Here is a 16,387-nt window from a genome sequence, read left to right on the forward strand (position 1 = left end):
TAAAGCAGAAGCAGGGAGTAGAGTTGAGTTGATTAGTCAGATAATAATTTAAATGGAAATTCAATGACTTATAGCCTGAACTTTACTTCAAAAACACAACTAAAATTTTTAACTGTTTGAACAATTTCTATTTAAGAAAAGAACAGTCTTACTGGTATACTTTTATCAGGATATCCAAACAGGAAATATTGCAAATATGCTTTTCTCCTCATTTTGAAAAGCTGTGAGTAGTAAATATGACTCTATTATTTAACCATGACTGGGTTGCAGTCAGAATCTGAAAATTATGAATAGTGTAATTATCTCAACAAGTGATCTTAGATCCACTGAGCTGTACTGAAACTTGCTCATTTGAGAAGGCATGAAACCAGGATCACAAACAGGCCCAGGCCCTGCAGTGCCAAGCATGGCAATACCTGGGCTGCATCCACAGTGCTGGGAACCCACCTGTGACCAGAACACACTTCTGATGTCAGAATCAAAGAGTAACAGCACAGTACACATGATAAGCAAAGAATTCTGGACTCAAAGAAGTCACCAAGAAAAGGACTCCCAGATATTATCCCAACCTGCTCTGCTGAGTTTGGCATCAGAGGGCACCATGGAACAGACTGTTCAGAGATGAGCAACAGAGCAATTAGCTCATTTAGTAGATCCTGATGGCTTCAGTGCCAGCGGCGCATGCAACAGCTCAGTGCTGCAGAAGTCTTTGAATGACCACTGAAGGGTACAGAGAAATTTGGAGGTGCCTCCTCAAATTCCAATTCCATTATCTCTTGGATCAACTGTGATAGAGAAAGGGGTCTATATACCAGTCCAGTTATACACCTGTACAGAGCATCCTGCCCAGCCCATGCATATGTACTTCCTTCCAGAGCAGTCAGGGCAAAGCAGCTGAATCACAAACCTTTTGGCCTAAGCTAAAGCTGCAATGTGTCCAAGCCACCTGGACCCAGAATTAGTGGAATACTCCTGGAGACCAAATGGTGTTGTAGGTCTCTTGAGCTTTTAAATGTTTGCACAGTTAGGCAGCTGTCAAGCTGTCAAGCTGTCAAGCAGGACAGTTGGCGATGCAATTCTAGAGTCAGAATCTTGGGTCTATTTGAGTATTTATGCCACGCATAGCTCTAGATACTTGACAGGGCAGTTTCCTATCTTAAGATACCCCCAAAGCATTCACTACCAGCCTCTAGTTCTTTCAGTTTGTAGCTTCAACTGGGCTACTTAAAACACACTTAGTGAAATAAAATTTCATTGTGCAAAGAAAGACTTTAGGTTAGCTTTAGGTTAGACTTTAGGTAGCAGGCACAAAATAAGGACTCTGCTTATTGTCATTGTAAGAGCTTCAAAGAAGATCAAGAAATTTCAAACACTCATTACTTGAGGTTACTGTAGACTTTCATAATAGAGCAGATATGCCATACTGAGTACTTCTACAGAAGTTACTAGTCAGTGAATCAATTCATTGGAAGAGCCCTTACACCTACAGTTTGGCAGAATTAAGCTGTAACAGATGTGATTAGAAATATTTTTGCTAAAAAAAAAAAATTCCACTGTAAAAAATAAACTGAATGGTAGAAAACATTTAAGGATAGTGCAAAAAGTGGGCAGGAATTCAACAGTTTAAAATTACTTGATTCCCTGAGAGCTTCAGCTTTCAAATCTTGATTCCTTGGTAAAGTGTCTGGCTTACTTAACAGAAATTGAGTTTGGTTTGGGAGTTTCACCGCTTTGCAATGTCATTTCAATTCATAAGCTAAATTTTCTTCTATGGAAAATTTGTGGTGTTTTTTTGTTTGTTTAGCGGGGTTTTTTTTTGTTTTGTTGGGTTTTTTTGTTTGTTTTTTGTTTTTTTTTTAATAGGACTAGACAGGATAGCAAGTAGAAATGAGGGAAACACCTTTTCTATCTACTAACCATAATACATATGTAGTGGTAACAAGCCACATAATGAAGTACTTCCATACATATAGGCAGAGAAATGAGAGGTACACGCAAGGAAAGTTGATGACAGTAAGTTGGGGAAGTTTTAGAACATGGTTAAAATGCAATGTATTTGAGTTTCCTCTCCACTAAGTAACACTAAGTATTTAAATTCATTTTAGTGGTAATACCTCTGTAATTAAAATAAAGAAAAATTTGTCCTCTCTTTTTTTGCAACTTTTTTTTAGGAGAGGAGCCCAATATATAAAGTAAATTCAGAACTGTAAGAAAAGGAGCTGTTTGACTCTAAGTTATACATGAACCCCAATGGGTCCGAAGTATCTCAATTATCAAGGACAATGAATTGAAAGCATTTAGGTTTCCTAGGTTAACTCTCTTTATGATGAGTGAAAGAACTAAAATTGTAATAAAACCTTTTAAGACATGAACAAAAATTCTCATCTCTCTGAAATACCTTGTGGAATTCCTCTCAGACTTCCTGAAGATAAGTTACTCTACCATCAGGTCACATATGGAAAATATCAGACTGACTTGCTACATTTTTACAAAAGTCTACATTTCAGTTTTGAAATAATGGGAAGGTAATGTCTCTGAAATAAAACAGTATTGATATTTATAAGCTAATGATGCTATAATCTGTATTTAAATTAGCTGTAACTGCTTATGAATGTTGTGAAAGGTTTATACAATATTCCAGCTGCTTTCTATCACAGTGTTCAAAATGGCAAAGAGGATTATGAGAGATGCTGTTAGGTAACCTCAAATCAGAACAAATACTGAAACAAGAAGGAGATATATGTTGGAACAGAACCAAATAATTAAGAATAATTTCACTTGCTATATACTTTCAGATGCCAGTTGCCTCATGTGCACATAAGCAACCTCCTTCAAAGGCTACTTTGCATTAGTAATACAAAGTTTACTGTGCAAAGCAACCAAATAAAATTACAGAAAAACTTAATTGATGGAAAAATATTATCTGGAGTCTGACAGCTTTAAAATCACAAAATTCTGTAAACAGAAAGAAGAAAGTGACACAAATAAATAAAAATTCCACTTTATAAACAGTGGAACTAATGTGGAATTGAATGTCATCCAAAAATTACTCTCAAGTTAAAAAGCTGTATTTATGTTTAATGAAATAAGAAAGCTTCAGCAAAGCTGAGACAGTGTAATTTTTTCTGTTTTACCACTAGTGAAAGTATTTTACAGAATAGTCCTGTTGCCAGCAAGCTTCTAGCTCCCCCCTTACAAAACAATGTAAGTTATAACTCTGCAGACTGCAATTTCTAGCTTTTTATCTTCTTTGTTCTGATGTTTAGTCCTTGCACATCTCCAATACCCATTACACGCACGTGAAAGTTTACAAAGTCACAGATCCTAATCTTGTTAATGTAAATAAGTAGATTTATATGAAATCTTACTTTTCCTACACCATCTACTTTTAACTCCAGGAAGAAGGAAATAACACCAGATTTTGTCCCTTAAATAGTACTTTCCATTAGTGAAACAACATACCTTGTAGATTTGAAGAGTGACAGTCAGCTCCAGGACACTTATATTTAGTTCTCAAAAAACAATACTGCAAACATACAGAAAGTAATAAAAAAATCTACACATGAAAACTGTAAAGGGAGCTTTGTGATCAATCTTAGTTAAGGCAGTCAAAATGCCATAGGAGCTCCTTAAAGGAACAAAATTTAAAGCAGGTATAGATGCCTCAAAAAATGTAATGTTTTCACATTTAATGATCTTCTTTATGTATTTTGTCTTAAAAAAATCACAGTCTCTACTTTTATTCCTCACTTAGTAAAAACTTTTCTAGTTTGAGACACTCTATAATTGAAATCAATATGGCTCATGGCAAAAGAAGTCACAATTTTAGACCCGAGTGCCGGTTTATTTCAAATGCACATGATTTTACAATCAAACTGCAGATATGTCTACTGCTGTGACTTATTCAACAAAACATTTCTGCTTCATTGAAGCAAAGAATGTGTTTATTTCCTGGAACATGTAGAGGCTAGTTTCCCAAGCTCCACACAGAATGGTATCCCTCCCCCATACTGTCCCCCGCCAGCTTCCCATGCTCCTTGATCTATGCCATGAAGACAAGCAGAAATAGTCCTGGAGAAAGAAGGAATTTGCCTGGACAATCAGTGAATTTTTTCATGGTGTAAACAATTAGTATTTTTATAAATGTAACAGTGTGGTTACTAGAGGAAAAAAAAAAAAAGGGACAAGTTTTTTTTTTTGGTGGCCATTTGGCCATAAAATGCTCCCCTGTGCCTAGGTGTTAATTTCCTCATTTCCTTGACTCTCACAATTTATTCCAAATTAACTGTTTGTACAGCCAAATTCTACATTGAAATTGCACATAAAAGAGGAGCACCACTGATTTCAGATTTATACAGAACGGAACAATAATGTGGAAGTTCTAGGAACTATTTTTGTAATACATCTCAAAAAAGTTCCATGTCATAGGCTCTTCTGCTTAGTAGAAAGTCTATCCAGAACCTAAATGATTCTTGTGACCCTGGGGCTTTTCTGCATTTTGTGTTGAACAATACAAAAGGAACCGCTTTTAAGAATAGCTGACTTAATAATTCTCTTGCTTCAATTTTAATCTGCCATCTTCTTATGACAGAAAGTATGGTTTCTAATGGTGGGGTTTTTTTTGTTTATTTCTTAAGACAGAGTAGCTGAAAAGATAGTGGTTGTTCCAAGAAAGCAATGATGTCTCGGAAAATCTGCTCATTACCTGAATCATTCCCACATCTCTCCTTAACTTGTGCCACCACAATTGTTTTGAGGTCAATGAGCTCATTAGATTTAAAAATAACCCTAAGAAGGGAGTTATTTTAATTATTTTTCTATCACAGATAGCTTCATAATCTAGCTTACTGAGCAGTTTCAGTAACAGTTTAAGCATAACCATGTTGAAAGTACAACAGAGGTCTGAGCAGACACGAGAGTGAACTCTGCAAATCTAAATTGGTACTAAGAAAAAAGAATCATTGAACCATATCAACATTACTGTTTCAATATTTTTGGACACTCTACATTACCTTCTATTTAAGAATTAACGTCTTTAACAAATTCTAATTCCACTCTAATTCCCAGTTCAAAAAATTCATATTGTTATGCAGATGAGAAAAAGTCTTCAGTTTACAAAGTGAGCAAAAAATCACAATTTTAAAAACATGCTTTCATTTCTAATGTTTAGATGCTGACCGTATACATAAGATTGGTATTTACAGTTTATTTACCTGAAACTAAGTAAATTAAAATATAACTGTATAATTGTGTATTTAATTTTCTGACATTTTAAAACCACACATAAGTCATTGTGTCCCCCTTTAAAGTTTGCACAAAGGTGATAGCAATTCTCCCGGCCTCTAATACTCTCTTAACTTGTTCATTACAGAATCCTTTCAACTTTGCCTCTAGCAATTCACAAACTCATTTTTTCATGAGTAAATATTTAAACCAGATCTGTTTTAAAATGTCTACAGAAAGGAGATAAAAGCAAGTATTTAGATTTATAGCTAACCGGGTAATAATCAACAGCTACTAGAAAGAATTTGATCCATGCCTCAGCTTTAACATGAACCTGTAGTCCAGGTAGGGGGCTGTGAGCCTTTGTGCCCTTATGGTAATGTTCTTAAGCAAACAAAAGATTGCCACACACCTTGAAGGACAATTAATTCATTGAAACAGGACATTTAAACTTTTCCTTTTCATCTGTAACATAAGAGCTAGCTGCACTAATATTTGACTTTCTGTTTCACAGTGGAAAGAGAGAAGGATAAGAAAGGCAGAGAATTACAACTTAGTTCTCTGATCATTGAGGGCTTGTGCCACACAATTAATGGTCTTTCTCCACTTAGCTTCAAGTAATGCAGTCTTAACTATCAAAATATATCCATTGTTGAAATAGACCACTAACATTTTCAGCATTACATGGAAAAAGTTCCACACAGTTATTTATGTATCCTTACAGAATCATGTTTTTTACTTAGACTTCTCCCTATTTATGCTAAGTAAAATTCAAAAGTACTCCAGTTCATTTAGCTACTGTTGTAGGAAAAACTTCCTAGGCTGCTTGAGGAAGGCATGTACGCTTTCCAAAACTGAGGCAACTGCTGTTAGAACCTGAAGAACCAACACACAAATTCTGAACAAAAGCCTTCTGAAAACCATAGTACCATATGGCAACCGTACTTCATGGTAGGATTTCTGCTATTTAGGATTTTAATGGGCGGTTAGTATGTAAATAACAAACATTTTAATGATTTCAAACCTTTTATTATTACTGCTTTTGTAAAAGCTAGAAATATTTGCCAATTCCCACAATTTTGCTGTTACCACTTATGTTATTTAGCCGAAGGTGTTGTGCCAGCCATGAGAGTAGGGAACAAAAACATTTCTAATCTGGATTTACCACTGCAGCTTGTGCCAGAGAAAATGCTTTTTTTCTGTGGGGTTGCCTGTTGTCCATTTAAAATGAATAATAGCTTCCTAATGGTTCAATTTAAGATCCAAGCTTAGGCTCAATTACAAAAGCCAAATCACTATAAACTAAACAATCTGAGTTATTTCAGAATGCTTGGCAACTGTTCTTTCATCACCTTTTCAAAATAAGAATTTCTGACTTTGAAAAATGTGAAATACACAAGTCACTAATTACAGTCAAAGCCGAATGATAAGGGAGATAATTTCTTCTTCCCTTTCTTCGATTATGCTAGAGAACAGAAGTCATGTTTGAAGAGCATACTTTCTTGGAAAGGAACAAACAAGAAAATAGAAAAAAAACCACAAAAATTGAATTTATGAGTTAGAGATCCTCCATTCAAACAACATTGCTGCACTTTACATTTCACTAACTTTCTTTTTTTTGCAGATAAAAAGAGTAAAAACAAATGAAAGGGATAATACTGAATTTGCCAGTTGAAAGAATTTAAATACATGAATATATGAAATTGCCTGTCTGTTTCATACTCTGTCTAGAAATAACTCCTGCAACTCATTGAATTTCAGCGATTTACTTCAGTAAGTCCAGACCAGCATTTCATTTTCATTCTTGGCATCAAATCTGACAGTGCTTGATATGAAGAACATTCTTTCTAAACACTCTAATATATTGTCTAGACTACAAAAATAGTTTAACATTTTTGAATTTACTTTCTAAGCTTATGTTATACATGGGCATGAGTTACTGCTACAAACATTAGAACTTATTTGACTTATTCTTTGATTTACTGGCTTTGAGTGTTGCAGTTCTTAAGAGTTTTTATAAATGTGGAAAATGTTTGAAAATCTGATTTAATAAGTTTATTACCTAAAAGGCACTAAAACTAGGATGAGAGACAAAGAAGAAAGTTTGGTTTATTTGAAAAAAGACTATCTAATCAATATATGAAATACTGAAGAGGAACAATCCTTATTTCATTGAAGTTAATACAATATAAAACTATTGAAAAATGCACAATAATATACTCCTGGTTCTATTTTAATTCTACACAATTTAAAAAAATAAAGCATATTTATAAAAAAACAGTATGTATTTATTAAAGTAGCATAAAGTATTTCACAAACCTGACAATTTATTCTTTCTATAAACAATGTTCTGTTTGAACGACAGGAAAAAAATCCTAAAACATAACTTCACAGTTACAGAAACAAACAAATAAACCCAAGATTTTCCACATAATTATCTTGAATCACATGTATTTTTCATTTTATAAGGTAGACAGCAATAAACACAAAAATAATTGTTCACTCTTTTCATTGAATTAAAAACATGATGTGATGTAGACCACCAACAGTCTTGGAAGAAGTGGTAAACAAGGCTTCTGCTACAGAATAAAGAGGTTCTCTCCTTTTGAAGAGTTTCTAATTCTCTCATTTGGATAAACAAATAGAGAAATAAATTACTTATTTCCTTTAAATAGTATACAGGAATATAAAGTTATTATCTATATAACTTTCACTGTAACCTTAGTATAAAAGTTATTTTTAAAGGTATCAACAAATACCTTTTTGGGTGTCAGGAAAAGATACTACCCTACCTGACAGTGGGAAGAGAGTCTAGGAAGATTGCTTTTCTTTTGGCATTAACACAGAAATTAAAAAATTATAAGACGAGATCAGAAGTGCAGTCAAGACTCCCTGACCACGTGGTGTGACAGGAATGTTTATCCACAAGGGACTGGCTATTTGTGGGAACTTCTCAATGACAGTACTGGACCTACTGAAATATATGAGCAAAATCATTTACTAACAAGAAAATGAGCTTTAAAAACAGTTTGTGACTGTGACTGTCATTTTTTTTGCCAGGCTTTAAAAGAGAAAACACTCTAAAGGAGAATCAGCACTTACAGTGAGGCTCATAGGGAGGAGGAGGATCACCACAAGGAACACATTCCATGTCTTGAAAGCCTCCAAGCTTAGTCTTCCTATAAAATCTAGAAGACAGAAGAATGTGAAAAAAGTATTAATGAAAACCAGTTATTACTCCTCACAAAATCAATCAGGTGTTTTAACAAAATCTTCTATAACTGCAAGTTTTGTCAATCTGTGTCTCAATGCAAACAATCAGAAAATAGAAGAAAATAAAAGTAAACAAAAGTATACAGTAGCTATTAGTTAATAGTACAAGACAGATCTAAAATAAACTGAGGAAGATTTCTTGATCTGTTAGTCCAAATGCATGGTCACTATAATCTCATATTCACAGAAGAAAGAAAAAAATACAGATATTTTGGACAGAAATCAAGATCTCATTTTCCACACAGATCACAACATACATGACACTTGTTAAGAACTTACCTAATGCAAGCTTAGTTACACGTCTAAAAAATAAAAGTGAAGTGATTGATCTATATATTACAAGGTAATTATCACCTCTAAAAATATATAACAAACTGGATATCAGTGACATTTTATTTAAAGACCCTTCTAGAACTTCATTACTGAGCTTATGTTTAAAGAACATACTAACTGCAGTGACTGGCAAAACCCTGCTCTCCAAATCAGGGAAGAAGAGTAGCACCAAAGAAAAAAATCAGAACTTTAGAATGCTGTATTTCAAATTTTTATGTATGACATCCTCTAAAGAACTTAACCTACAGCTCCTAATCAAATAGGTCTATCTGTCTTTCAACCATTCATTAGTACTAAGACAGAATCAGCAGCAGTGGCCTGTTCAAGATGAGTACATGAAATTTTTTTCTGTAGTGATAGTGGCACATTAAATAAGAGGTACTAACTCTACTGATGTTATATGCCATTAAAGTATGAAGGTTTTATCAGCTAAAGCAAACAGCTTTCCAACTGCTCAAGAAACTCCTGCTTTAACAATGTGAACAGAAACAGATCCATAGGCTGCAAGACTGAAGGGGTCACTGTGATCATTTACTTTGAACAAAATACGTTAATATTTGTTTTTAGCTCACTGTAGTGTTCTGAAGCTGAACAATAGAGAATGGCATGTTGGAAACAAACCTATGCAAAACAGAATTGAATAAGAGTGCTGAGAGGTAAAACATCAGATAAACTATTTGGTCAGGCTAGCTGTATCCTCCATTCATTTGGGAAGCACCTTAACTAAAGGACAGGTATGAGTGGCGGAGTGCTCTAAAGTTCTGTTACCCAAAACATCCAGAACAGATGCCCTGTGACTACCCTTGCCATGGCCATGACTCCCTCCCTCCTCCTGTTTCCAACTTTGCTGCCAGAAAACTCAGGTTGTGGGAGAAGCTCTCATTTTAAAACACACTACACACCTATGTAAGATGCATTCTAGACCAGAATACTGAGAAGCATTCCCAGGTCCTCCAGTTTAGCTTTACCCTTAATTCATGTCCTAATGTGACTTCTTTTTTATTCCTTTCTCATCTTCCAAATTTCAGCTTATACTATTTACAGAAGAAGAAAATCTTCTCCCTGCTGACAACCAAGTAAGTCCTACAATACATATATTTTAATATGCCATAAGAGCATAAATCAATTCACCATGTGGCTGCAAGCGATATCAAAAGTGGTTGTAACATCTATAATGCCTGGGGCTGCACCTTCTTATGCAGTGACTTAAGCTAAGATTAGTTACCAAACCTTTACTAAGTGCTTTTAAATGAAGAGATTTCACCTCTGGCTCGAGGAGTAACTGCAGAAGCTTCAACAGTGTTCAGCTATTTGATAGTTGGTGTTAAAAAAAAATAAAACAGCTGAAATATAGATAACTAAACAAATGTATGAACTTTTAAGTGTGTCTGAAATATATACTCTGAAAATACAAAGGCTGTTACAATTGCAAATCAGTTCACATACACTACTCCTATCAGTTAAATTACCAGTTCAGAAAAAGCAACAAAAATGTCTTTTCACAAATTCATGGCAGGTGTTTATAGTATTGGAACTTGGCAACAATGTAAAGAATAGCCTTTTAGAGATCTTAAGATTTAATACTACAAGCAGAGAAAATTGGCAACAGGGTTTTGGGATGGCAGGACAAGAAACTAAGCACTGCTCTTGATTTGTAACAGCAGTTTCTGTAAACAATTCTTTCAGGTTAATTTATGAGTCTCAGCTAGGATCATGCTTTATGAATTTTAAAGAAAAGAAAGGTAAAGGAAATTTCAGACAGTAAAGCACAGACATTGCTTTTGACTTAAGAATATATGTGCATGAGAAGTGTTAGGCATTGACTTAAGCTGAAGAAAAAATGCAAACAAATAATGTGATAATTTATGAAGAAGGTAGCTGTGTGTGTTTCCAAATGTTTAATTCTTTATAACAATGAACTAAGTGACCAGTAATGCTGTTTGAGGGATTTTGCTCAGGTGCTGTACAGACAGTACTCTCACAGACCAAGTAGGTAATTATAAAACCATTTTTGTAGGTAATTACTACAACAATTCAGAAATTACACGCTCAGATAATACAGTAAGGCCAAGATTACAACATAGGACCATCATGCATACACAAAGGGTACCAACATTTATCCAGAAAACATGAACAAGTAATTTTAATGTAAATTAGGTTAGAATTTGTTCACGTCTCATCTTCAGAAATGGTCTTACCCTGGTAAACAGTCCCCACACAGCGCATTGCTGGTGGCAGAGCAGTTGGCCTTCTGAAACCGGTTAACCAATGCACAATCCAGACAAGGTTTGCACTTCTGAAAGCCCCAGTCCTCCTTGAATCTGTTTGGCCTGCATGTCATGCACTGTGCATCCTCCCCGTATCCAAAGCCGCATTCCTGTAGGGATTAACAAGCAATAGCAAGCTATTCAGTCACTGAAAGCATGAACAAGAAGAGAATGCTGGGATAAAATGAAGACCTAGTGTAATTATTACTGAGAGTAGGTCTTTCTTGAGACAAAAGCCATCCTTTCAGCAAGTTCAAATGTGTCTTCCACTGCTAATAATCTCCCTTACTTCTATAAGTAATACTTAGTCATCCACTTTATTCATGAAACCACTGTGTATTTGAATGATAAAGGGCTTCAAGGACTCCCACAGTTTCATTATTACTAGCTTATGGTAGAATTATTGAGCTGTCTGTTTTTTAATTAGGTCAGTCATGTGAAAGAGAAGAAACTGGGACAAGTGAAGTATAAAGGCACTTACTCAGTTACAAAAACAGCAAAGAAGCACTTTGATATTAAGGTTCATAGCTAAGGTGAACAAAGTTAATTGCCAAAGAGAGTGCACTGATCTTCAAAAGCTTAGGACTTCTGTTACCAAATAAACCAGAGCTGGTTAATGACCATCAGCTTGGCATGAAATGTTGCTTAGCCACTAAGAATCTCAAAAACTCAACCCACTACTGTTCTAACAGTTCTCAAACTGTTGGAAAAGTTTAATAGATCTGCAGATCACATGGAGGCACAATATTTTACTACCCAAGCAATATTGTTATAGTTGGTGATTTCTGCCAAATTTAGCAGTTTAAATGTATTATTTCCATTCTTTTGCAAAAGGACACCTAATACAATGGACAAGCTAAAAGATAAACACCAAGCCATATGTAATAGTTTGGGAACTGAATCCTAGGAGCTGATTACCAAGAGCTAACAATCAACTTCTTAGGAGTTGTCAAGTTACTAGGAGCTGCTATTCCCTCTCAACATCCAAATATTCTATCAATTTTGTTTGGTGCTTTGAAGTTCAATCTGATGCATTAGTGATACACCACAAAACCGCAAGGGAACACAACAAATTGCCAGAATGAACTCACTAGGAAAGGCACAATATGCGAAACTTGCTCTCCTGTATTTATTTTCAGTGGAAGAATAGAGCATCTTCCCAGTGGGAAAGCTGCAGGAAATCTTCAACTAGGGCAACTTCAGAGAAAGTTTCCACCAGTTTGATGCATATAAACATGCATGATGCATGTGTTTGATGCATATAAACAACTTTTTCCAAAGTCACCAACCTAGCAAAATCTGCTGCAATAAAAAAGCTTTTAAACTTTAGAAACATGCTCAGATTCTCCATGGTCCAACATGCTTGGATTCTCCAAGGCTTTGTGCTGAGAAAGCATCTATGGGACAAGCTCTGTGATCAAGCTGGCTAATATGAATTTTATAGTGCCTCTAACCTGCAATGATAAAGTAACAATAAACAACTTTGGACGCATTTTACAGGACTTTCTAAGAATTTTTACTTTACTTTATGTTAAGAATAAACTTTCCTCTGAACAGTCCCTCAAGTATGCAGAAAATAAACAATTTATTAAAGCAACTACAAAAAGACATTAAAAATCATCTACTTCCTCTGTCTCTAGATCCACAAACTTGAACAATCATTTTTAGTTTTTGTTTTGCTTTCTTTTAGCTGAAATGTAGTTTATTACTATTAAGTATTTTTCAGATCAAGGAGAAGACAGGCAAATCATTGCAGTTAGAAACAACAATAAAAAGCATCCTACAGTTTCATGCACTGCATGGCACAGTCCTCCTGTGATACATTGGGACCATATTAAAGTTGGTAGGCAAAAAGTTAAAAAAAAAATAAAAAATAAAATTATTTATTTTTTTACTTACTTCAGATGTAGAACATTTTGTACCATTTTATTTAAAATTGACAAGTTTCTACTCGGAATCAATGCCAAAGCCATGACAGTTGTAGCTGTATCTTCCTGTGTTAATTTCTATACTCCATTTAATTTATGTAATTGTAAGACTGTATACAAAGCTATATGATTACCACCAGGGACTGGAACCAAACTAACTTGTGTTAGATTTTGCTCTCCCTAAGTTTATTTAAACTTTTTCATTGAATATCATTAATCTTTAATACACTCTTTCTAAATACCTACTCTTTCTAGTTAGCTTATCCAAATAGTAGTGTTATGGAATATATTATACAACTCAGTTAAACCATATATATTTGGATCTTTTGATAAATCACTTGGAATCAGTCCCTCCTAAGTCCTATCAAACTTTCAAATACAAGACTTGAATTAACTTAATTATAAGTTTCCCTTTCCAGACTACCTTTGAAGCCTTGGATCAAAAAACAAGCAGGAAATAAAAGTTAGAATTAAATGCTTTCACTCACTGGCCCAAACTATCAAAGCTGAGTAAATTGTTTCTAGATAAGATCTGCTTTGCTACAGCTGGATGTATGGACACATCCTAGTGATCCATGGCATCATGGAATGGTTTACTTTAAAGCTATAAAAATGGTGGATGCAATATAAAGAAATCTTCTGCCCAAGGAATTTACAGTCTCCCATCTTTTCAAAGATGGCTTCTAAGTCCTTGCCAGGAATTCTGCAGATACCAATTCAAAACAACTAAAACTTCATGTATATGCTTTTTATGTTCACATAATATTTGAGGTAACTGCCTGGCAGGTGCAAATAAATATTTAAGCTTGTAAACCAGGCAGAACTTCAAACAGATCTGTACTCATAATTAACCACATTCCCTAAACTGAAGGATATGATTTAGATGATGGATTCAAACCCTTTGAAATCTTGGACTTTATAATTTAGTAGTCCAGCAAAGATACAAACAATTGAATGTTCATCTTTTATCAGTACATGTGCAAAACTGATGTGCACCAGTTTTCTCAGCGTTCTGTTTACAAAGTTGTCATGTTATATGGCTGGTGAGATCTGAATAGCTCCCATCTCCCCCCAACCCTTTCCACCCTCCCACTCTTAACTTTAAAAGAGACCTCATCTCCTGTGGCATTTGACCTTAGGACTGCTGAAAAGAGAAATAAAATTTGTAATATCAATTAGCTAGATTTCAAAAAAACATTTTTTATTTTTGCATGCTGTCTTTATTTTTTGCTGTTGTGAAGCTTTTTGTGAAGAACACTTAGAAAACTCCTCCCTTTCCACTTTCCCTTTTTAATTAATGAAAATTTTCTCTCCAAAAAGTTGCAGAGCATAAGCCACAAAAACTGAAACACTCCTTTAGAAAACTGAATTCAAGTCAATTACAAAAAAATATTCAAAATTCAAATGCACCTCAATTTTCTTGATATCTATACAGCTTTCACTATTGCAGTAATGTGCTATCTCTTTACCTTTAATTTACGTATCTCCAGAACAACTCTGTTCAGAAGTGTTTCACTGAGGTACCAAGTGGGGTGACTGGTCAAGGCTGACCAGAAATCTGTAGCACATTAGTTAACCAAACTCATAATTTTGTTTCTTGCTAAAAATATTAAAAGCACAGAATAATGCAGACACCTCTTCAAGAACTCCCAGGCCACTGTTAAAATTTTCTTTCACTATGCACTACCCAAACACTGATCCAGACAGAATAACCGTAAGTCGAGCAGACTATAAAGGGTACTGGAGTTAAGTGGCATGGTTTTTCCCTAAAAGTTGAATCCAACACAGACAGTAAATGAACAGTATATTAGATTTTAAACATTATTTCAATTAAAATAACCTCAAATTTAATTTAAAAAAATGTTTTCAGGCATCATTAAGATTATAATCTACAAGTACATTTTAGAATTGTTTCTCGTTCCACTGATTATCCACAACCTATGTAAGTCCCTAGACAACATAGGCAGAGCAGTTCCACTTATGCCATGACGATTACAAGAATACTTGGGTATTCTCAAGACAAAGTCTTCCCAGCATTAAGACACTTTTAATTGTTGTCATGTCATGTAACAGGTTGCGGCACTACACTGGTGCTGGGAAATTAAGTTTTTCTTAATACCTTTGAGTACATGGCCTTGTTAAATAGCACACAGTTTTAGCTTCCCAAAGTACCTCAGGCTGTGGGTCAGCCTCATCTAGAATCCAATAATGAGTTGGATGTATCAGCAGAAGTCTCTGAGCAGGACAGGCAGAAACAGCATGACTTAGCTGCTGTGTCAAAGTGCACAACTAGGGTCAGAAAAGTTTCTCAGTGAAGATGGTTTGACATGCCTACATGCAGCTGCTCCAGTTTCCAGAAACACATGTTGGCATCTCCTGAGCGGAGATCTGGTAGGCTTCCTCACAAGCAGCTCTCTTGCTTTGAAAAGTGAAGAGTGGCTGGTAAACATGGCAGCAGCTGCTCTCGGTGGCTTTGCTGTGACAATATGTCAGCCCCAGCACAGCACTCTGATGTTCTGTGTCAAGATTGCCACATCCAGGAGTAGCTTCAAACAGTACCTGCCTGTTTAATTCACAATTCCTTTGTCTGAGACAACAGATAGGTCTCTTTCTTCACCATATCCCTGGTACAAGGAAGCAAGCTGTGATACACAGCCCCAGCTTAGGAACCATCAGGCTGCCTCTGTACCACCAGCTGTCTCTCAGTGACAGTATTTATCATGGCTTACTTGATGGCTATGCTGGCTTCAGGCACTCTCCCTTTCTTCCCTTGGTTTCTACTCCTTCCTTGTCATATATTGTCCTCAGTGTACTGGTTCAGCTGGTAACTTAAAATGATGGTGAAAGAACTGGAACTTCATTCCTGTGCTTGAACATTTTTAAAAAATTGAACATTTTTAAAAAATTGAACATTTTTAAAAAATTGAACATTTTTAAAAAAGGCTGAAACGCAAACTATGTCACGTTTGTTTGTTCGTTTTCTGCATTAATTGTGATTTGTATAAACTTCAATAAGGTTTGATTATTTCAGAAACTTATCTAAGATAGGATTAAAGGTAGTTACTATCAAGCCAAACCAATGACTATTCAGGCACTGGCAAACTGAAGCCACTTCAAGAATGAAAGATATTAAATGATTTGTGCTCAACTGTGTGATGCTTTGCTCTCTACTAAATGAATGAGAAATGCAATAATGCTGAGACACATGAAGCAAATGCTTCCTTCTGAACCAACACAACCATTTCAGTCTCTCACCCCAGAAGAAAGCACAGCTTAACAAAAAAAAGGAAAAAACCCAAAGAACCTAACAAAAATCCCCAAACAAAAAAACCTGAAACAAAGACTCTGCACACTGAAAACTAA

The 16,387-nt window shown here is 35.2% G+C and overlaps 1 protein-coding gene across 3 annotated transcripts in view; it reads right to left on the minus strand.

Moving 5' to 3' along the window:
- The window catches only part of TNFRSF19 (TNF receptor superfamily member 19), a 56,898-nt gene that overhangs the window by 23,720 nt on the left and 16,791 nt on the right, over positions 1 to 16,387 (minus strand). For all 3 annotated transcript variants that reach the window (XM_005516266.3, XM_088052212.1, XM_014255447.2), the window contains 2 exons: positions 11,028 to 11,206; positions 8,326 to 8,411 (listed from right to left, as the gene is read on the minus strand). In XM_005516266.3, the coding sequence (XP_005516323.1) occupies positions 8,326 to 8,411; positions 11,028 to 11,206 (265 nt within the window). The remainder of the gene's footprint in view (positions 1 to 8,325; positions 8,412 to 11,027; positions 11,207 to 16,387) is intronic.

This window comes from Pseudopodoces humilis, chromosome 2 (assembly GCF_049639895.1).
Source record: "Pseudopodoces humilis isolate 2021_Gansu_Grassland_sample_001 chromosome 2, ASM4963989v1, whole genome shotgun sequence".
In the NCBI taxonomy this organism is placed as follows: Eukaryota; Metazoa; Chordata; class Aves; order Passeriformes; family Paridae; genus Pseudopodoces; species Pseudopodoces humilis.